At 32.4% G+C, this 24240-nt stretch overlaps 2 protein-coding genes across 2 annotated transcripts in view; one reads left to right on the top strand and one right to left on the bottom strand.

Annotated features, from left to right (window-relative positions):
• LOC127739233 (mitogen-activated protein kinase kinase kinase 9-like) overlaps nucleotides 1-8474 on the bottom strand; it is a 31627-nt gene extending 23153 nt beyond the window's left edge. The window contains exon 1 of the mRNA XM_052250852.1: nucleotides 7466-8474. Coding sequence (XP_052106812.1) covers nucleotides 7466-8195 — 730 coding nt within the window. The 5' untranslated portion in view covers nucleotides 8196-8474. The remainder of the gene's footprint in view (nucleotides 1-7465) is intronic.
• Nucleotides 8475-10611: 2137 nt separating this feature from the next.
• On the top strand, nucleotides 10612-19749 carry LOC127739243 (39S ribosomal protein L49, mitochondrial-like). The gene is made up of 4 exons (XM_052250866.1): nucleotides 10612-10708; nucleotides 16950-17139; nucleotides 18677-18810; nucleotides 19418-19749. Exons 1-4 carry the CDS (start codon nucleotides 10622-10624, stop codon nucleotides 19568-19570), a joined length of 564 nt encoding a protein of 187 aa, XP_052106826.1. The 5' UTR covers nucleotides 10612-10621; the 3' UTR covers nucleotides 19571-19749.
• Nucleotides 19750-24240: the final 4491 nt, after the last annotated feature.

Below are 24240 nucleotides of genomic sequence, written 5' to 3'. Positions count from 1 at the left end.
AGTCACTAGACCATACCCGCGACATCGCAGGTCCGTGACTGAATTTAAGAACCTACGTCTTATTTTTAGCCTGGATTTTTTGAATTTGGATTGTCATTTGGTAAAGTAACGCTGATTATAAGCAAATCCTGAATACACCGTTCGGTTGTGCGCCTGATAGAGGCGGAACGTACAGATTAGGTAACAGGGATCAGGTAACTTTGTGACATATACTATTAGAATCGGTTTGGATTCGACCCAGAACTTGTTAATTATTAGTAATATTAATTACGTGGAAAACAAAAGGGCCTGGGATGGTGTAATTTTTAATCTTGTCCTATATTATATATATAAAGTTAAATTCTGTGGGCAGTACATCGCATGCGCGAAGGCGTATAAGACACCGATCGATAACGGTCTCCGAATTTGGATATTTTCTCAAAAATTGGCGTTTTCTGTGGAAAAAAGATTGTTTCAAAGACAAATTTAGGAAGTACAAAACACTACATTTATACATTATCTCACAAATATTTCCGACTTTGTATGGTTTCAGAGGAGTTGCGGCTCAATGAAATTGGTCTCTTCCTTTAGTAGTATAGATTCCACATACAAAATACAGTTGACTTACTGTTTATAATGTCTGAGAATAAAACCTAATCACTACACAAGAGTGCACACGATGAAATGTCTCGCCTGCTTTACTTAAGAAATAATTCATGGGGGCTTGAATATATCGTGATTTTACCACGGGTTGTCCCTTTATGCCGATATTTTACCCCTCGCTATCGCTCAGGGTAAAATATTTGTCTCGCTATCGCTCAGGGTAAAATATTTGTCATAAAGGGCCAACCCGTGGTAAAATCACGATATATTCAAGCCCCCATGAATTATTTCGATTATAATAGGACAAATACAGTAATTGATTTGGATTGAAGCGCTCTAGATGAAGGCATTATTTGCCGTTCCTATAAATAAAAGCACTATTAAATTGACGTAGAAGACCGGAGCAAACTGAATAAATGACATGCTTAAACTATTTACAATAACATATTTAGATAGGTTTGGATGAATCTAAATGATAATTGTACTTATATGTCTTACATGTATACAAAAAATGGCTTATATAACACATTTTTGCATCGTTTGTTTACGTTTCCTTGTTGTGATGATTTTCGGTTTCACAAGCGTGTATTTTCCCGTAAAATGCTTATATTCTTACGTCATCGTTCTATGACGTCAGGTAGCTCATTCATAAAAAAACATATGACGTGGGAGTACGATTGGAACAGCCCAAACAATATATTCATATTTTACCACGGGTGTGTACTCAAAGCATTTGAAGAATGTCATGTTAGAATGACCATTAATTTTATGCTGATAGTCCTAAGTATAAAGCTTTACTACAATTATCACATAAACTTAACATGATCCAAGAAAATCAGGTCAAGGTCAGATAAACTAAACCGAAATACATGTACACCTTACAATCACTCCATACACCAAATATAGTTGACCTATTGCTTATAGTTTCTAAGAAACAAACTTAATAAGGAAAACTTAACATTGACCAATGAACCCTGAAAATGATGTCAAGGTCAGATGAACCATGCCAGACAGACATGTACACCTTACAATCAATCTATGCATTAAATATAGTTGACCTATTGTTTATAATATCTAACTTAAGAAACAACATTAACCATAAAAACTTAACATTGACCAATGAACCATGAAAATGAGGTCAAGATCAGATGATACCTGCCAGACAGACATATACACCTTACAATCATTCCATACACCAAATATAGTTGACCCCTTGCTTATAGTATCTAAAAAACAAACTGAACCATGAAAACTTAACACTGACCAATGAACCATGAAAATGAGGTCAAGGTTAGATGATACCTGCCAGACAGACATATACACCTTACAATCATTCCATACACCAAATATAGTTGACCTCTTGCTTATAGTTTAAGAAAAACAGACCAAAACACAAAAACTTAACACAGAGCAATGAACCGAGAAAATGAAGTTGTAGTCAAATAAACTCTGCCAGACTGACATGTTCATCGTAAGACCAAATATAGTTGACCTATTGCATATACATGTTGTATAAAAAAAAAGACAAAAACACAAAAAAATTAACTTTAACCACTGAACCATGAAAATGAGGTCAAGGACAGATGACACCTGTCAGTTGGGCATGTACACCATACAATCATTCCATACACCAATATATAGTAGACCTATTGCTTTCAGTATGATGCTGTATCTGATATATGGACTAACCACGAAAACTTAACCTTGTTCACTGATCCATGAAATGAGGTCAAGGTCAGATGAAAACTGTCTGACAGGCATGAGGACCTTGCATGGTATGCATATACAATTATCCTGTTACTCATAAGAGAGAAATTAACATTACAAAAAATCTGATTTTTTTTTTCAAGTAGTCACTGAACCATGAAAATGAGGTCAAGGACCATGGACATATGACAGACGAAATCTTCATAACATAAGGCATCTATATACAAAGTATGAAGCATCCAGGTCTTCCACCTTCTAAAATATGAAGCATTTCAGTAGTTAGTTAACGCTGCCGCTGGATCACTATCCCTATGTCGGGCTTTCTGCAACAGAAGTCGCAGGCTCGACAAAAAAATTAACTATTATCACAGCAGTGTTCTCCCCAGGGCCTTAAAGGACCGCGGGCCCGCGATGTATATTTTTTTTACCGTGGTGGTATCGTTCTTACCGCGATGTATTATATTTCTCCGTGGTGCTAAAATTTTTAGTTAAAAAATCGAAAATCGGTAAAGTTTTAAACGACTTGTTAAATCTTTTCCGTGCGGTATAAAATTCCAGGTGAAATTTGACCAGTTCAAACCAGTTAAGATTGTTTACACCACGTGATCGATTTACCTTTATGAGGTTAACCTTTGTTGATTGGATTTAATCGATGTAATTAACACTTGTAAAATTATTCTTTTGTGTTTTAATTAAGAGATCATAACTTTAAGATCGTAGATAACTACTTTATGGCTTCGGGATCACTCACCACCTGACAAGTCGGCAAATACTTTGTACACAAACCGTTTTGACCCGTTAGTTGTACACACGACGGTACACATTTTGTACATTATAAAGTTGGCTCATTACGTATAATTGACCATTATACACTTCTCAATACTTATATAATAGTATTATAGGTCTCTGATTAAACCATGGCCAAATTATCTTTAATTTTGACATAGTTTATATTGCATGATATTCCGGTTTCAAACTATCATAGTATCTGTCAACAAGTAATTCAAAGGGGACGGATCACATGACCCAGTTAGTTCACATAGAATACCCAAGATTTATTTACAATTAACTGCAAACTATTCTATTTTATAAATAAAATGCATGACTGTACCTTCAAACTGGATATCTATATCCATATGATAATTAATGAATAACAGAAGTGATTTGCAAATTTTATCCATAAGCACATGTTAAATCTATTTATATCTACTTCCTGTCATTTAGGCGGGAAAATAGGGAGACTTAGTTGTTGACATTGAATAGGGTTACTTATAGATCTATAGAACTAGGATAAATTTATTGATTTAGGAATTCTTTTTAAGTGGATCATGACAAAAAAAGATTTAGATTTCAGTGCAGTATTAAGTCTGTATCTATGTTTGATTATCACTAAAGACAAGAAAAGTTAATATTTACATGAAATCTAAGGCAAAATGCTTTGAAATTTATGAAAAATTTCTTTTTATTAAAATTTAAGAGAGATACTGGTTCAAATAATAATACAATATTTATTCTTGTTAATTTTATATCTCCTTATGACAGGAATCCTTTCACAATACAACATCTTTCATTCTAGAAATAAGAAAGTTTTTTAAATTGAACATTTTTGTTCTCTTTTGAATGATATTTTATTCTTATTGATCATTGATTTTATAAAAGATTTAATAACTTTAAATTTAGATGAATATTTTGTAATGTATCATGTTTTATTTATTTTTAAAAAAATATTAAAAGTATACATGTCAAACTTTTTATTGATTTACTTCTTTTTTATCAATAATTTTCAATGTCTACATAACACAGTACCACAGCATTAAAACAAAACAGGAGACATAAAAACTACAGTTACTAGAAATATAGCTAAGCGAAGCGACGCGACGCGACACAACTGATTGTATGAATCATTTCACCAAGCAGTCCACACGCGTTACCCTGGTGCTATCCAAAAATCCTGGGGAGAACACTGCACAGATCCATGAAATGAGGTCAAGGACAGGTCAATCATATCTGAAGAACATGTAAGCCTTGCAAGGATCCCATATATTAAATATATTTATCCTATAACTCAGAGAGAGAGAAATTCATGTGACTAGAAATCATAGTTTTTAAGGGCATACGATAGTTACAGGGGAGGTAATCATTCATTACCAGGTAATGACGTCGCTAACATAATTATTTTTCACGTTATCAAACTGTGATCATGACATATCATGAAAAGATGCATTCTTCGAATCATTTTTATCATTCAGACTAATTTAACTTAAAAACGAGAACATTGACCCTTCTTTTTTTAATATTATATTTGGCCTGGTTATGTATGAAGATTATTTGTGCCAACTTTTATGAACAATCTACTGATGATTTTTTTTAGAAAAATATACAGCAAAAAATTCTGTTTTTTTTACAATCATAAAACTTTTAAAAAAATATATTTTTTCCAAAGAATTAATACACAAATTCAAAGCACAGTTACCCAGAGAAGATATATCATATGGTTTTACAAAAATCCGATTGCGATTATCTTTTGAAACAAAAAAGTAAGGTATGTCTTTCTAAATGATAGAAATGTCCAAGAAACCGAAATTTCCAGTAAATGACACCATTTATCTCTAAAAGTAGGACATGAAATTAAAGTATATTTTTTATTACATATTTGAACTGACTAGGTGAAAAATAGCTTGTATGCAAACTTTTATCAAAAATTCACCCATATGCCCTTAACAATATTAATGAATTGTATCATAAGGCATCATTATCAAAGGTATGAAGCATCCAGGTCTTCTGCCTACTGAGATCTACAGCTTTATACAAATAGTTTACACTGTCGTTGCTGTTGCATTCTGGGAGAGGCAAAACATGTAATGACTCCTTCAAGGAGTTAACCTGTCATTTCAGCCATTTAACTTATTTGAAGATCTTCTTTTGCTGATCAATTTTGCAGTTTTTAGTTTCTCTCTATCTATTATCATGAATATAGTTTTCAAGGTTTAGCAAAAAACCACAAAAATGGTTATAAACATGTCAAAAATTACCATTGAAGGGCAATAACAACTACATGTATAAGGAGTGGACTGATAATTTAGTCATTTGATTTTATTCAAAGATCTTTTTCTTCTGATCATTTTTATATTTTTCTCTAGCTGCTGTAGTTGCAAACAAAATGTCAACGAAAGAGTTTACATTCAGGGTTCTCGCTAAGGAATTTTGAATGAGAGTCCAGGGAAGTAACATGTTCAAATCTTGTACAAAAATGTACAATGTTTTGTGGGAATTTAAAAGTTTTGATTACTGAATTCAATTATTATCATTTCAGCTGTAATTAAATAGTAATATCTTTATGACTTTGGTCCAATGTAAATGAATGTGTGCAAGGGGAAATAACCTACTTAATTACTTTTAAACAAAAAAAACAAAAATCCAATTTTTAAAAAAACTAAGGGGCATAACTCATGATCAGTACTGTAAGCGTAAAATCTGTCAAATTCAAACTTCCTCTGTAGTTTATGGGCCATGTTAAAATTTAAAATGATTTGGTCAAGTGGTACTTAAGTTATCAACAACAAAAAAACAAAAAAAATATTTTTGAGATAATAAAGAGGATTAAGTCTTGAATTGTTGCCAAAACTGTCTAAATTGAACTTGTATTCTATGGTTCATGAGATTGTGTTAAAATATGTACATTCAATCTCCAAGTCAAATGTAAAACCAAAAGTAGACTTATCTGGCAAATGTCTGGTGTAATACATATGGATTCTGGTGTATAAAGACACTCTATTCTTCAAAAGTAAATCTCTACGTACATTTTCATATTGAGGAGAAAATTTTCAAAAGCAAATGCATTTATAACTGGTATTATGCTTTCATATTTTTATCTGATGCAACTAGGATACTTTAATTTTGGCACTGCACGATGCTGGAAAATACATCTTAAGATACAATGTGTAGACATGCATACATACACCTTGTACAATTTACACAATGTACATTTGTATACATCATGTAAATATGTATATATATCATTTCTGTGACTAGTACTGTATCTTACAATCCTTTACGATAGATAATTTAGCAAATCTGCAATCAATTCCATCTTCATGCCTAATATATCATGTACTGTGTTACAGCTCTAGATTCTACTGACGAGGAAAGGTAACACTAGGTCACCGAAAGCTGAATTGTTAGTTCAGTCTAGGTGGCTGAGTGGTCTAGAGCACTGGACACAGTGCAGGCGGTGTTGTCTCTATATCTAAATAGCATGAGTTGAATCCTGGCATGGGAAGAACAAAAATTTGCTTCCGCAAATTTGCAGATTTAACATTGTTGTGCTGATATTTAGAGTGATTATGAATATAATATGTGTTTTCAGCCCTGTATCACCTTCACTGGTGATCCAATGGATGGATCTATCGTAGAGTTGTCACTTGTTTAGACCTACTTATCAAAATAATTATTTGTGTGACTATCTTACGATCATTTACGATAGATATTTTAGCTAATCTGCAATCAATTCCATCTTCATGCCTAATATATCATGTACTGTGTTACAACTCTAGATTCTACTGACGAGGAAAGGTAAAACTAGGCCACCGAAAGCTGAATTTTTAGTTCAGTCTAGGTGGCTGAGTGGTCTAGAGCGCTGGACACAGTGCAGGAGGTGTTGTCTCGATATCTCAATAGCATGAGTTCGAATCCCGGCGAGGGAAGAACAAAAATTTGCTTCTGCAAATTTGCAGATTTAACATTGTTGTGCTGATATTTAGAGTGATTATGTATATATATATATATATATAAATGTAGGAAATTCTAGTCAACAGGACAAACAAATGTAACAATAGGGAGAGATATGGGGAAATAATGTTTGAGATGTTTGAAGAGGAAAGAAATACCTATAAACTTTACATCAACATTTTACAGCACTGCATCATGTGCATGTACAAAATGTAGGTACAATGTTTCCCTTCACCTCAAGCTAATGAATTTACAACCTTCCACAATCTCCATTACAAGTTGATACATGTATGTAGCTCAGCTGCATTGGAAGAGCAGTGGTCATGGCATTCTGGGCCAGTGGTCCCAGGTTTGATCCTGGGTGGTAAAGTGACAATTTTAAAAGATTCTATGTTACTCCAACATTTCCAACTAAAAAAAAATTAATCAAAAACATCTTCATACTTACTATTGCTTGATTTGAGGTCACGATGTATAAGAGGAATGGGGGATTCCTCATGTAAATAGTTCATTCCCCTAGCAATCTGAATAGCCCAGTCAACAAGAACATCAGGTGGGATTCTTCTGCCATATAATATTCTATTCAAGGATCCACCTGCTGCATATTCTATAACTAAACATAAATTTGGTTCTTTTAAACAGACTCCTTTCAAAGCAGCAATGTTAATGTGATCAAGTAACCAAAAGACTTTAGCCTCTTGTCGAACACTTTCGATTGTAGAAATAACTGGTTCATCTGGATCTTGTCTGGCAGCTTTGACAGCAACTTCTTCCCCGTTCCATATTCCACGATACACTTTTCCAAACCCACCAACACCAATAACTTCTTCCAACTGCAGTTCATTGAAATCGATTTCAAATGGTCGATTCGATGGAAATTTGTTATGGAGTCCACTAGCAACACTGCTGTTAATGTCAATTGCAACAAAGTTACTTGGGAAAATTCCCACTTTATTACCCACCCTACCTGTCCACCAACCCTCATCTCCTGATATATGAGAATCTGTTGATAAAACTTCCACTAGTGTACCCCTTCTTAGAGTTAATTCATCTTCACGCCTGGCTTCATAATCAAAAACAGCTGTCCATAAACGGCTACTCGTCGTCTGAACTCGGTTGTAAGCATTGTTTTTGTTCGATGCCATCGAACACTGGGGACAAGAGAATGTACTAGGCATTAACAGAGTTCCTAATCAACCTTATCGCGTTCAAAACAATCACCAAACCTGGTGTTGTTTTGTACTCTCCTGTCGCTTTGGCACAGAATCGCCCTGTTAATTGAGCCATACGAATTAAAATAACGTTGTAATTATTTGAACTGTAAATTTTTCGAAAAAATAATGATAAAAACAAGTATTCCTAAGACATTTGATTCATTCTTTTTCTTGTAAATCCATTTTCATACACCTTTGTCTATTATCGTAAGACGAGCCGCCATATTCTTCATGTACTTTGACCTTGAGGTCAATCTCATAGGGTAGTTCTAAAAAACATCTCGAGCGCTCTGACCTTATGAAAAAAGGAAGGAAATAGAGGAATAAATCAAAATAACACTGTAGTATATAAACCAATTATCTACAGATTAAATTCATATTTCATTTAATCTTATCACATGTCCTCTAGGAATATCAAACAGGTACATAACATTTTATCTTTATCTTGATCTTGTGATGATGTTGGATATTAAAAAAGAGGTTAAAAAAATGTGAATGTGGCCGATGGGATATAGTGGTAAAACGGGATCTTGGAAAAAGTAAGGAAAACGTTGGATGTGGGAGAAAAAATTATAAAAAAAAAAGGATTTGGGAAATTAGCACACCTGTGACATCCCCTTTTTTTAAGTAATATCAGAGACATATATACACATGTCTCTGGTAATATTCAGTACAGCACAAAAATGGTGAAGATATACCATTCACTATTGAACCTAATATATTGTTAATTATCCTCTTCCCAAATTAATACAAGTTTGCTATCTATGTGTGCTCAGTTATTCCTTTATTTGAAATAAGTATGAAGTTTACCTTCAATTCCTTCAATATTGATTATAGCATTATGCCATTTATCTTTATATTTTCTCGCCAAGTCAGCCAAAAATTTTCATTTTGTCCTGAGGAACATTGCCAGTACAATCCTACTGAAGAAAGTGAAAACAATGACAATAAAGTTCTTTAATAGTGTAAAACAAATTACCCCAAATAAATTATGGCATAAACAATAAAAGAAAGACACATATAAAAATGGGAGAGGGATGTCCCCTAAAAAAAAAACTAAATAAAAAAATACTTAACCACACCGCACACCGCACATCTGTGCCTTAATTACATTTCCAGTCATGAATCTCAACAGGGATTTCTTTTTATCCTTAAATAAAAAAAAACATTATTTTTTTTAAATATACTGCTACTTGCATATCTTATCATAGTCTTTTTATATACACATAGAAGGTCAAGATTTTGGGCAATTTACAGGTTGAAGAACAGAATAAACACATGTCTTATGTTCAAGGTAGTACATATACCTTGATCTTTTTTATTCATTTTTTGGGGGCATTTATTGTATTGATGGGCTGCTGTCTTATTGACATATACTCAGCCTAGTTTCTTTTAAATATATGATCATATATCATTAGGTACTAGACTTGCAGTTATTTAACAGCAGATTATTGTAATTGTGGCCAATAAAAAACACAAAATGACGAACAATAAACCATTAAACACTACATAGAAAATTTAGGATTGATCAACACAAATCTATCAAAACATTGAATGTAAACTCAGCTGCTGCTGAATAATAAGTGTTTCCTGTTCCACTGGTGAAACTAGCTGTGTTGCTCTAAAAAAAAGCTAGTGACAATTTTCAAATAATTGCTATACATAAACCACAAACTATCACAAAGCCAAACATTCAAACATATATAGTTCTCATGGAAACATTAAAACACTAGCAATGAGAAATATTCTTATTTATATCATATGGTTATTCTATTTGCTAAAACGTATAATGTATTGAAAATTGAAAAATTAAAAAATATGAGATCAATCTGAGACTACTGTATATATCTTATGTGTGTTTTCTACATAAGAAAATGCCTGTACCAAGTCAGGAATATGACAGTTGTTATCCATTCATTTGATCTTTTGATTTTGCCATTTGATTATGGACTTTCCTTTTTGAATTTTCCTCGGAGTTCAGTATTTTTCCATTTTTTGTGATTTTACTTTATAGTAGTCTCAGGATCAATAAAAATAGTAAAATTATTTATACTTTTAAAAAAAAAATGAAGTTGTTTACCAAATCATTTCTTACATCAATATCTTTCAGCATTTAAAATCAAACAACTTTTGTTGCTTGTTTTGCCGTGACAAATATGAAGGACAATTACAAATCGAATGCACCCTTGTCGGAGACCAAAGACATATTTTAGGTAGTTCTATATATGATGTCTTAACTTCAACAAAAAGCGCTTGATAATTTCTGATTATATAAAAACTAATATAAAAAGCTTTGCAAATATCGAATTCACAATAACAACAATCAATATTGTAGATCTATAGAAAAATGCATAAATAAAGAGTTGTCGTTACTGATTAATGAAAACAAAATGGCAGCCTCCATGAAGAATTTTCGACTGATATACAGAATTTTGAAAAGCACAAATATACAGCCTCATTACTCAGTTCATAACTCGGTTTGTGAAATAAACAATAAAGATATATAGTTTGCTATATAGTAGTGAACAGTTTACATCATCAAGGCGTGCCCAAAATATTGAAATTGTTTTACTGTGATGCCCTTGCCCTTGTCTTGGACTTGGGGGTTTTAACTTTAAGGTTCATCATAACAATTAGACAAAATTGCTTTGTTTACACCTTAAAATTTACTCTGAGCAAAGACTAGCCTGTGGAATTGGGAAAGTTTTAATGCCTACATGTAGATTCCACTAGATATATAAAACTTAAAAGTTAAATGCATTTTGTGTTTCTGACGTACAGAAAGATAAAATCTTTTTTTGATTTTTATGGGCATCTTTTAGTTGTTCTTTTATATATATATATATATCTAGTAGATGCTAGACCTTTAAACTTTTCCAACTGTCCAGGTTTTTCTGAACTCAGAGTAGTTTTTGATGTGTAAACACAGCCATTTTTGTCCATTTGTTATGATGAACATTAACAATGCCTGTTTGTCTTATTGTATCTCTGGGCTGCCGACTTGCTGACATATATCCCACATCACCTGTCATTTACACCTTTGTGTAAATAGATCATAATTATGGAATATACATGATATAAGTGAAAGCTCATTTGCAGATACTTTTAGGGCAGATATTGTTACAGAAATTTACTATATAAAAATGAATCTGGGTCCGTTCGCCCCCATGCACGTTCGCCCCCCTTTCACTTTCGCACCCTACACGTCGCACCCAAAGTCCGTTCGCACCCTACACGTTCGCGCCCAATTTTTATTGGTTTTGTGTTTAATAATTTGTAAACGAGTTTTGGTAAGTGTATTGCTATAAATATATATTTTTTCATTGTTTCTAAATAAAGTGAGATTCTGACAAGGTTTTTTTTGTGTCATGGTAAATGGTAAATGTATTGCTATTAACATTTTTTTTTCATTGTTTTTAAATTAAGTGAGATTCTGACGACCAGTATTTTAGTTTTGTGTTGAATAATTTTTAATCATGTTTAGGTAAGTGTATTACTCTATATATATCTATATATATACAAGTCTAAATTGAAAACAACGTTCAAACCTATGATTGCGTTGGATAAAAACCCCAATTTTTATACGTGTGCATGTAAAACAAATATATATATATATATATATAAATTATTTTTTTTCATTGTTTCTAAATAAAGTGAGATTCTGACAACGTTATTTTAGGTGTTGATAAAATCTTAATCATGTTTTGGTTAGTGTATTGCTATAAATATTTCTTTTTTATTGTTTCAAAAGGAAATGGGATTCTGACAACGTTTTTTTTTTATATGTTGAATAATTCGTAATCATGTTTTGGATAGTGTATTGCTATAAATATTTTTTTTCATTGTTTATGAATAAAGTGAGATTCTGACACACATGAGATCAAAGGAGCCAAGCTGTTAAAAACAATTATCTTTCATGTTTTTTATTTAAAATCTTCAAAGTTTTACTCATACCAAGCTAAATACATGCAGTATTTACATTTAAAGCAAGTTAAAACAACCATGACAACAATCATGATTTTTAAACACCCAACAATAACATCATATTAGGCTGTGTATAAATACCAATTAGCAGTAATCATACATAATTAACATTTAATAATTAATCATCAAATCAATTTAAAACAATATTTCATTTAAAAATTCCCGAATTTTTATTTATGAAAATAAAAATATTTTACAAAACATCTAAAAATTTATCAGGTTTTTGAATAAAAAAAGGATGCGAACGTGTAGGGTGCGAACGGACCTAGGGGGCGAACGTGTGGGGTGCGAACGTGTAGGGTGCGAACGTGTATTGGGCGCGAACGGACCCGATACCTATAAAAATAAGGAGATGTGGTATGAATGCCAATGAGACAACTATCCACCAAAGTTCAAATGAAGTGGATGTATCAATTAAGCAATAATATGTAACTGTATGGCCTTCAACAATGAGATAAACCCATACTGTAAAGGTTGTACATATGTTACAGTGTTCTCCCCAGGCCCTTAAAGGACCGCGGGCCCGCGATGTATAATTTTTTACCGTGGTGGTATCGTTCTTACCGCGATGTATAATTTTTCTCCGTGGTGCTAAAATTTTCAGTTAAAAAATCGTAAATCGGTAAAGTTTTAAACGACTTGTTAAATCTTTTCCGTGCGGTATAAAATTCCAGGTGAAATTTGACCAGTTCAAACCAGTTCAACACAGATTGTTTACACCACGTGATCGACTTACCTTATGAGGTTTACCTTGTTGATTGGATTTAATCGATGTAATTAACACTTGTAACATGATTCTTTTGTGTTTTAATTAAGAGTTCATAACTTTATGATCACAGATAACTATTTTATGGCTTCACTCTCCACCCAAGCACTGACCTGTGACAAGTCGGCAAATACTTTGTACACAAACAGTGTCTTGACCCGATAGGAACATTTTTTGTACATCATAATGGTGGCTCATTACGTATAATGGACAACTATACATTTCCCAATTCTTGTATTATATGTCTCTGATTAAACCATGGCCAATATTATCTTTAATTATGACATTGCTATTGCATGAAAGTCGGGTTTCAAACTGTCTGTACATATCACATGACCCAGTTAGTTCACGTAGAATATTCAAGTTTATTTACAATTAATTGCAATCTATTATATTTTATAAATAAAATGCATGACTGTACCTTCAAACTGGATATCTATATCCATAATTAATGAATAACAGAAGTAATCTTGCAAATTTTATCCATAAGCACATGTTAAATCTATTTATATCTACTTCCTGTCATTTAGGCGGGAAAATAGGGAGACTTAGTTGTTGACATTGAATATGGTTACTTATAGATCTATAGACCAAAGATAAATTTTAGATTGAGGAATTCTTTTTAAATGGTTCATGACAAATAAAGATTTAGATTTTAGGGCAGTATTAAGTCTGTATCTATGTTTGATTATCACCAAAGACAAGAAAGGTAAATATTTACATGAAACCTATGGCAAAATGTTCTAAAATTTATGAAAAATTTCTTTTTATTAAAATCTAAGATAGAAACTGGTTCAAATAATAAAACAATATTTGCAATTGTTCTTGTTAATTTTATATCTTCTTATGACAGGAATCCTTTCACATACAACAACTTTTTTTCTAGAAACTAGAAAGTTTTTTAAATTAATTGAACAATTTTGTTCTCTTTTGAATGATATTTTATTTTTATTGATTTTGGATTTTATAAAAGATTTAATTACTTTAAATTCAGATGAATATTTTATTATGAATCATAATTTATTTATTTTAAAAAAATATTAAAGTATACAAACTGTTTTTTTTATTTACTTCTTTTCTACCAATAGTTTTCTGAATCAATGTCTACATAACACAGTACCACAGTGTTAAAACAAAACAAGAGACATAAAAACTACAGTAACTAGAGCTAAGCGACGCGACGCGACACAACTGATTGCATGAAATATTTCACCAAGAAGTCCACACGCGTTACCCTGGTGCTATCCAAAAATCCTGGGGAGAACACTGTGTTATAAAAGACACCGACATAAAAATGTGAAAGAATACAACTGAGATAACTAGAACTGTAACAGCCTTATTTATAACAAAACAATTACACATTAAGATTCCTCATCTATGACAATATTTGAATCATTTTGTCAGATGCATATAAAATGTTCACATACACAATATTTCAAATCATTTATTTTCTAAGATACAAAGCTAATCCAAAAACTTAATCCTGTGCATTTTACACCTACAGCATCATTCTACACACCTAAAGCAGGTGAAAACTGAAAAGAAGATATGTTTTCCATATGGAGTTTGTTTAAAAACATCTTAACTTTAACAGATCTTAGAATGTTAGAGATCCATTTTGTAAAATATTTGATATTGTCACTTTGGAGAATGGCAATTTTACATTGTGTTCTCTCTGACCTTAACATGCTTAATATGACGTTTCTCCTATTGCAAACGAAAACTAAAGAAAAAATTGTAAAAGAAAAATATTCTGGATAGTGATTGTCAATGTCAACAGAAAATCAGTTATTTGAAAAACTGAAAACAATATTGTTGGTTTTAAAGTGGATTTTGTGACAAAAATGATCTATAACTACAATTAAAGGTAAGATTTTTCCAAAATTGTAACGATTTTGAATTGACAATGTGTCATCTTTTCAGTTCTTACTAGCTTCAAGTTTACAGTATGATGTGGTAGACGTAAAATTCACAAGTTTTTGTTGTGGTAGATGGTAAAAATTTTACTATATAGAATTGATAGGACTTGAAAAGGGATTCTGAAAGCAATCAGAAAATTATTCAAGAATAGTTTTGTGACTCGTGCAAGGGGATCTTGATCTTGATATGGTACAGTGACATATTCAATGGACATTGTTACACTGTGCATCTGTCATGTAGAAAATAATCCAACTAGTACATCAAGATTAAATAAACTTTTTCTAAAAGATTACCAATTCAACACTGTAATCAGATCTTTGAATATTGTTTTTATTGTTATAAATATTGATTTTGTAATCAGTGAATTAAAACCATAATAAATATTATTGTTTTACACATATGCACTTTCATTGTACAACAACCTGTCGATACCTTTATTTTGGCATTACATAAGGTCATGTTTTTCTCTGACTGTTAATGATGTCTTTACACTAAATCCATTGGATGTTGGATGTGTACTGATTGATATTTTAACTTGAAATACATGATTTTTTTTATTAGTTGTTACACCACTGTCTAGGGTTAGGTGAGGGTTGAGTGCTCACAAACATGTTTTACTTACTTACTTAATCCTCTTCGTGCGTACTTGCACACGAGGGCACTACCAAAGCCCTCCACTGTTACAAACATGTTTAACCCCGCCATAATCTTTATGTGCCTGTCCTGAGTCAGGAGCCTGTAGTTCAGTGGTTGTTCAGTGGTTGTCGTTGGTTCATGTCTGTCATATTTGTTTTTCTATTGATTAATGCTTTATTCCCTGAGTGAACATCTGCAAGCAAGGTTTGAACTCATAACCTCAGTATTTGCAGACATGGGGCAATGTAGATGATCATGAACTACTTAGACCACTTGGTCCCCAAGGTCCCTTGAAAAGGCTTTTTAGATTAAATATTAGGCCAATCTTCAAGCCTTAAGCCCTAGACTGTTCACCATGTTTAATGTTTAGACTGTTACAATGACTATATAATATTATTATAGAGTGCTTTCTTGTCTGTATAGGATAGGTCAAAGATATATTTTTTAAATAGCACAAAAAATTCATGCACATGATGCAGATATACACAGATTTAGTGTCCTATTACAAAGAAGGAAGCACTCAATTTTGATTTAATACACATTTGTTCCAAATTATAGAAAAAATGTATCTGTTAACATGTTTAATTCACTGGAGTGTAATTTATATATATATACACCAAATACCTTTTGGATTCCTAACATCACTGAAGAGACATTAATTGTCGAAATCCGGATATGGTGTACAAATTTTTGCACCTCATGTTTGCAGTATACCATCTTTTCCGCAAGTTTATTGTTTTCTGTTTGGTATTAAATTAATAACTAAGATCTATTTTGTTACATCTTGTGATACGTTTATTTGGCAATCGCCATGGCAGTCAGCAGGGTTTAAGAACATCAGTTATTTGATCTGTTAGTCCAAGAGTTTTGTTAAAATAATTTTTACACTTTTTGGTCTTTTGGAAAATGTTGTTTGTGCTGTATTTAGACCCCTCTACCAAGAAATTTGTTATGCATGCACACGTATAAAAATTGCGGTTTTTATCCAACGCAATCATAGGTTTGAACGTTGTTTTCAATTTAGACTTGTATATATATACCGTTTCGATTCCTAACATCACTGAAGAGACATTAATTGTTGAAATCCGGATATGGTGTACAAAAACCTTTGCATCTTTTGTTTGCAGTATATCATCTTTTCCGCAAGTTTATTGTTTTCTGTTTAGTATTAAATTTATAATTAAGATCCATTTATTACATCGGTGATCCATTATTTGGCAATCGCCAATGGCAGTCAGGAAGGTTTAAGAACATTTGTTTTGTTAAAATATACTTTTTCACTTTTTTTGTCTTTTGGAAACTGTTGTTTGTGCTGTATTTAGACCACTCTAACAAGAAATTTGTTTTGCATGCAATATATATATGGCAGTTTGTATAATAAATGCTATAGCTGGTGGTGTTGTCTTTTTCAGGCTCTATGTCAAGTTAATATAAAATACTTATACACTGCCGAGCAGGTACCACCTAAGGATACATTGACACAATTTGAAGAATCAACAGAGGAGTTTAAATATGTTGAAAAAATTTTACCTAGGAGAAATATTCCTGACCTACCTGTACATACTTCATATCCAACACCATCAGGCTGGGTACCTCCTATCAGTGAGTATTTAGCTCAAAGGGGTAGACACTAATTGGGGCCATATGGTAGTCCAAGGCCTTAACATTTTTATACGCCCTTTTACGGGACGTATTATGGTATACCGTTGTCTGTCCGTCCGTCCGTCTGTCCGTCCGTCGTCAACATGTCGGTCATAAACTCAAAAACGCTTTAACCAATTTGCATAAAACTTTGGTGAATTGTTTATATCTATTGACGTGAGCTCCCTTTCGTTTTTTATAAATTTTAGATTTTACGTTTCCGAGTTATGGGGTTTTATTCATTAAAAAAAGGGGAATTTTCCAGTTTTCGGACAATAACTCAAGAATGCTTTCACCAACTTGCAAGAAATTGTGTGACGAATTGTTTATAGCTATTGACCATGAGCTCCCTTTTGATTTTTATAAATTTTAGATTTTACGTTTCCGAGTTTCAGGGTTTTATTCATAAAAAAAGGGGGATTTTCCAGTTTTTGGACAAAAACTCAAAAATGCTTTCAGCAGTTCTTATGAAACTTTGGTGAATTGTTTATATCTATTGATGTAAGCTCCCTTTAGAATTTTATAAATTTTACATTTTACATTTCTGAGTTATGGGGTTTTATTCATTAAAAAAGGGGCGATTTTCCAGTTTTCGGACAATAACTCAAAAATGCTGTCAGCAATTCTCATGAAACTTTGGTAAATTGTTTATATCTATTGATGTAAGCTCCCTTTTGATTTTCATAAATTTCTAATATGACATTGAGAATTAATTGAACTTTATTTGTTTATAGTCTGAAAACAGATTTACTAAGTATAGCGCAACAGCACAGTGTATTACACAACAGCAAGAAATCTTTAATTGAATATAAATTCAATTCATATAACCAATTTCAAAATTGATAGCCCATCCGCCTACCAGAATTTATTAATTTGTAAACTTTGATACATGTAAATAGTGATAGGTTCTGAAAAATACAGGTGGGCTACTAATCATGCAAATAACATAGAAGGCAAACTCAGAATTTCTGTAAAATTATCGAGTTCAATCCTTTTGCTTAGTTGCTAAGTTTGCAAATTAATTTGACAGCAATGGAACTTAATTGTACATTAGAACTTGTAGGATAAACCTTATTTCTTAGAAATCATAGAATTGATTTGTACAAGTAATATACAGCTTAAAGGTTTAACCATTATAATGAACTATTTTGGCTCTTCTTAATCTCTTGTTAATGTACAAATTTTGTACCATATACCATCAGGTTGGAATTTTACCTAAACTTTTTCTAAACATTTGTAGTAGGATTTGTGACTAAGTTTAAGGAATCTCCATTTGCCACTAAACATTAAGGATTATCAGGATATACAATGAAAATTCTGTATTAAACAAAACATCTACCGGTATTTAATCAAAGTAAATCTTCAGTTCCAATGCAGGTTGGTTTACAAAGGATTCAGTGTATAATACTATTTTATGATAACTTTTGTTTTGAGATTATAAAAAAGGGAATAAAATAGTGTAGGCTGTGACAGTTGATATATATATATATTATTTCAGAAGAGAAAACAAAAGATCTTCCATATACAGTAGAAAGAAACAAGAATCACAATTTGCCAGTTTATGTAAAACAGAAAGCACTGCGTGGAACAAAAATTACCACAGTTATCAATAGAGTTCATGGCGATATATGGGTATGTTTACTGATACAGAAGGAAAACAAAATCACAGCTGTTTTATTTTCATGTTGACATGCAATGAACAAATCCATTTGTAATCAAATACATATTAGATATGTAAAGCAATTTGCACCAAATTTTCAAAAATGTTAAATAATAAGACAGATATGCCAAGGAATCATAAATTCAGATTGCCAAAAAGAAAAAGAAAATGGCCCAAAGCATAGAAAAAGAATAAGAGGATTGGAGGGTTAACTAAAAAATGGTAAAACCACAGTTAAAGTTCTTTAATTTAGATCGGATGTAATACTTTAGTTCCTAAATATTCCATTTTTCCATGTCTGATCTAATTTTACACATGACTGTCATGTGCTAATGTCACCTTTCCATAGGTTTTTTCCAGGAAAAGGGGTCAAAATAGAAGAGTGGGATTGAAAAAAAAATGGAAATATTTATTATTGGCCAAGGGAAATAACTCAAATTTAAATAATGTCATATCTATAATAAGGCAAGCCTTCTTTTAATGCTAGTTGCATTTGGGGTATCTGTTCTTCTAATAGAAGATGCATTTGTGGTATCTGTTGTCACTTAATCATCTAATTGCAGATATATATATTTTCAGCAACTTGAAAGGGATTTGAAGAGTCACATAGAAGAAACATGTGCAATGAACTTTCTGTTATTAACAGAAGTATCTGAAGTGACAAGAAGAGTGACATTAAAAGGAAATCATGTAGAATTAGTAGGAAGATGGCTAATAGACAAAGGATTTTAGATAGTTAAATCTTAAACTCATTTATTAAAATTATTTTTTATGAATTTCCTTAGAACTGTCATGTCTAGATTGTCTGATTTATAAGAGTTGATGAAAGTGTTATAATTTTTTTATTCGTGAGGGAAAATAATTTATGTTTTATATGAATCATCTTTTTATTAAAACATAAGTTATCTTTATACGTTATCTAGATACTTAATTAATGTCATCGATGAGGAACACAACAGGTGCCATTAGTGGAACAGGAACTGCCTACCCTTCAGGAGCACCTGAGTTTTGTTTTGTATTGAAGGGCTTCTTGGTGCTTTTACTTAAGTTTTCAGTGTATTATTTTGTCTTATATTATTTTTATACGACCGCAAAAAAAATTTTGTCGTCTTATATTGGTATGACGTTAGTGTCGTCGTCGTCATCGTGGTTTTCGCACTCTAATTTTAGTTTAAGTGAATGGATCTCTATGAAATTTTACCATTAGGTTCAATACCACAAAAGGAAGGTTGGGATTGATTTTGGGGGTTATGGTACCAACAGTTAAGGAATTAGGGGCCAAAAATAAGCATTTTTGTAACTTCCAGACATAACTTGACATTGTACCTCAAGGTTCCATATCACAAAGGGAATGCTGGGATTGATTTTGGGGGTAATTGCCTCAAAATTTTAGGAATTAGGGGCCAAAAAAGGGGCAAAAAACAAGCATTTTTCTAGTATCATGACAATAACTTGTGTGTAAGTGTATGGATCTTTATGAAATTGTACTACAAGGTTCCATATCACAAAGGGAAAGCTGGAATTGAGTTTGGGGATAATTGCCCAAAACGTTTAGGAAAAAGGGGCCAAAAATAAGCATTTTTTTAGTTTCCAGACAATAACTTGTGTTCAAGTATATGGATCTCTCTGAAATTGTACTGCAAGGTATTATACCAGAATGGGAAGGCTGGGATTGATTTTGGGGGTAATTGCCTCACAATTTTAGGAATTAGGGGCCAAAAAGGGGAAAAAAAACAAGCATTTTTCTAGTTTCCGGACAATAACTTGTGTGTAAGTGTATGGATCTTTATGAAATTGTACTACAAGGTTCCATTTCACAAAGGGAAAGCTGGGTTTGAGTTTGGGGGTAATTGCCCTAAACGTTTAGGAATTTGGGGCCAAAAAACAAGCATTTTTCTAGTTTCCAGACAATGACTTGTGTTCAAGTATATGGATCTCTCTGAAATTGACTGCAAGGTACCATACCACAAAGGGAAGGCTGGGATTGAGTTTGGGGGTGATGAATCATAAAGGGGTTCAAAAAATTGGGGGGGGGATTTTTTTTTTTCCTTTTTTTTCTTTAAAATTTTCCATTTTAAATTGGTTATTTCTGATATATATATATATATATATATAAGCAAATAATAATGATATGGTTTGATAGGTAAATTAAAATTTTTTAAGTTCTTAGACCACATTCATTCTGTGTCAGAAACCTATGCTGTGTCAAATATTTAATCACAATCCAAATTTAGTGCTGTATCAAGCTTGAATGTTGTGTCCATACTTGTCCCAACTGTTCAGGGTTGGACCTCTGCGGTCGTATCAAGCTGCACTCAGCGGAGCATTTTATTAATGTTTGTGTTGTTTCTACTGGTGACAGTCTTGTCTATGCTTTGTCCTAAATACCATGTTGTTATTTCAAAAGTTTTATGTTGGCCCAGTTTAGGGTTAGAGAATATATTTGTGTTGATGGTTTATGAGTTTGGTGATGTGTTGATGGTTTATGCATTTGGTGATGTGTTGATGGTTTATGAGTTTGGTGATGTGTTGATGGTTTATGCATTTGGTGATGGGTTTATGAGTTGATGATGTGTTGATGGTTTATGAGTTTGGTGATATGTTGAGGGTTTATGAGTTTGGTGATGTGTTGAGGGTTTATGAGTTTGGTGATGTGTTGATGGTTTATGAGTTTGGTAATGTGTTGATGGTTTATGAGTTTGGTGATGTGTTGAGGGTTTTATGAGGTTGGTGATGTGTTGAGGGTTTATGAGTTTGGTGATGTGTTGATGGTTTATGAGTTTGGTGATGTGTTGATGGTTTATGCGTTTGGTGATCTGTTGATGGTTTATGAGTTTGGTGATGTTTTGGGGTTTTTGATTGCCCACTTGGTATCTTCTTTTTTATGCCCCTGCTGTAGGGGAGGGGGCATTAAGTTTTAGCCTTGTCCATCTGTACGTCCATCTGTCTGTCGGTACGTCTTGAAATTGGTTTCCATTCTCTAACTTAAGTTTGCCTCAACCAAATGTTATGAATCTTATACACAATGCTAATTACCACAAAACACAGATCTGATTTGAATTTTGGTGGCATCATTTTTACTGTTCTAGAGTTATACCATTTTTCAAATGGAAAAATTGCAGAATTTTTCGTTTCCGTTCTCTAACTTAAGTTTGCCTCAAACAAATGTTATGAAACTTATACACAATGCTCATCACCACAAAACTCAGATCAAGTTCGAATTTGGGTCACGTCAATTTTACCGTTCTTGAGTTATGTCCCTTTATAATGTTATATGCAAGCGGGGGCAGACACATTCCTTATTTATTAATGATATGTATAACTGTGTCATGTGACCTTATCTATGGTGCATAATCAGACTCACTAAAATGCACTAATATACCAAATAATATGATGGTAGGCACTAAATGTTTCAGAATTTATCCTTTACATGCATATATTGGTAGATATACAAGGACATTTGGAATATTCCTGTAGTTAAACTCAAGTCATGTTGAGATGAGACAAAAGGTATATAACAAATATATTACAGCATTACTATGTTATATGCTATAGTTCTTAACATGTTTTGGTACTTATACATCCTTGGCTGTCAAATTTGACTTTGAATGTTCCTGATTGAAGGTTAATCCAGAAAGTGCTTTAGATATTTATATATTTTCATATTATATGCAACCACTCAAGGCCCAAAATGCTGAAATTTTTTTTTAAATTCTGAAAAAGTTCTGATGCACCAAGCCTCATATAAAAATAAGGAGATGTGGTATGATTGCCAATGAAACAACTATCCACCCAAGTTCAAATAAAGTGGATGTAAGCAATTTATGTAGCTGGTTTTGGGGGATTTTTTTTTGGTCTCCCCTGCAACAAAGTTCACTGAAAGACATAGAGATTCTTATCCCTTGGCAGTAGAAGGGCAGTATATATTTGTATAAAGCTGGATGCTTCATACATTGTATATACAGATGCCTTATAATAAGAAGTTTCAAACTGTCATGTCCATTGACTTTGACTATATTTTCATTTTTTAGCGACTGTTTAAAAAAACTATTTTTATTTGGTTATGGGAATTTCTCAATTATGACATGTAATAGGGGATATTAGTATTTGGTATATGGAATCCATGCAAAGGTTACATTTCCTTCAGACAGGGTTCAACTGAACTTTACCTCATTTCATGGATCATTAATGTTTTCTCAGATACAATATTAACTATAACCAGTAGTTAACTATATTTGGTGCATTGATAATTTCGTTGAACATGTCCATCAGACTGGTTTCATCTGACCTTGACCTCATTTTTGTCGAGCCTTCGACTTTTGTCGAAAAAGCGAGACATAGCGATCCTACATTCCGTCGGCGTCGTCGTCGTCGTCGTCGTAGTCGTCGTAGTCGTCGGCGGCGTCCACAAATATTCACTCTGTGGTTAAAGTTTTTGAAATTTTAATAACTTTCTTAAACTATCCTGAATTTCTACCAAACTTGGACAGAAGCTTGTTTATGATCATAAGATAATATTCAAAAGTAAATTTTGTAAAAAAAAAATTCCATTTTTTCTGTATTTTACTTATAAATGGACTTAGTTTTTCTGCCAAGAAACATTACATTCACTCTGTGGTTAAAGTTTTTGAAATTTTAATAACTTTCTTAAACTATCCTGGATTTCTACCAAACTTGGAAAGAAGCTTGTTTATAATTAAAAGATAGTATCCAGAAGTAAATTTTGTAAAAAAAAAATTCCATTTTTTCCGTATTTTACTTATAAATGGACTTAGTTTTTCTGCCAGTTAACATTACATTCACTCTGTGGTTAAAGTTTTTAAAATTTTAGCAACTTTCTTAAACTATCCTGGATTTGTACCAAATTTGGACAGAAGCTTGTTTATGATTAAAAGCTAGTATCTAGAAGGAAATTTTGTTAAAATTTTGTTCAATTTTTTCCGTATTTTACTTATAAATGGACTTAGTTTTTCTTCCAGTTAACATTACATACAGTCTGCAGTTTAAGTTTTTAAAACATTTATTAGATTCATAAATTATCCTGGATTTGTACCAAACTTGGACAGAAGCTACTTACAATCAAAAGATGGTATAGAAAGGAATATTTTTATTAATTTTTTTCCTCATTTTTGTTGAGCCTGCGATTAACAGCAAAAGTAGGCGAGACACTGGGTTCCGCGGAACCCTTACGAATTTTTATGATTTATTGGTCATTATAAAGTTTTTGTGGTTTGATCTGCTTTTCTAATACTATATGTAATGTGTCAACTATATTTAGTGTATGGACTGATTGTTCGGTGTACATACTGTCTGATAGTCTTCTGATCTTTACCTCATTTTCTAGGATTGCCAGTTTTCCTGCTGAAGGTCCTGGTTCTCTTCTGGCACACGGCTTCCTCCAC

Source organism: Mytilus californianus, unplaced genomic scaffold (genome assembly GCF_021869535.1).
Source record: "Mytilus californianus isolate M0D057914Y unplaced genomic scaffold, xbMytCali1.0.p SCAF_4, whole genome shotgun sequence".
Classification (NCBI taxonomy): Eukaryota; Metazoa; Mollusca; class Bivalvia; order Mytilida; family Mytilidae; genus Mytilus; species Mytilus californianus.
Note: the sequence above shows the minus strand (reverse complement) of the source record. Positions and strands in the feature narration are given on the sequence as shown.

Bases quoted from the DNA above. Each gene is read 5' to 3' on its own strand.
- LOC127739243 (XM_052250866.1), top strand. From the start codon at position 10,622: ATGGCAGCCTCCATGAAGAATTTTCGACTGATATACAGAATTTTGAAA. The intron at 10,709-16,949 runs GTTTGTGAAATA...TGTCTTTTTCAG, and splicing joins ATTACTCAGTTCATAACTCG to GCTCTATGTCAAGTTAATAT. The intron at 17,140-18,676 runs GTGAGTATTTAG...ATATTATTTCAG, and splicing joins AGGCTGGGTACCTCCTATCA to AAGAGAAAACAAAAGATCTT.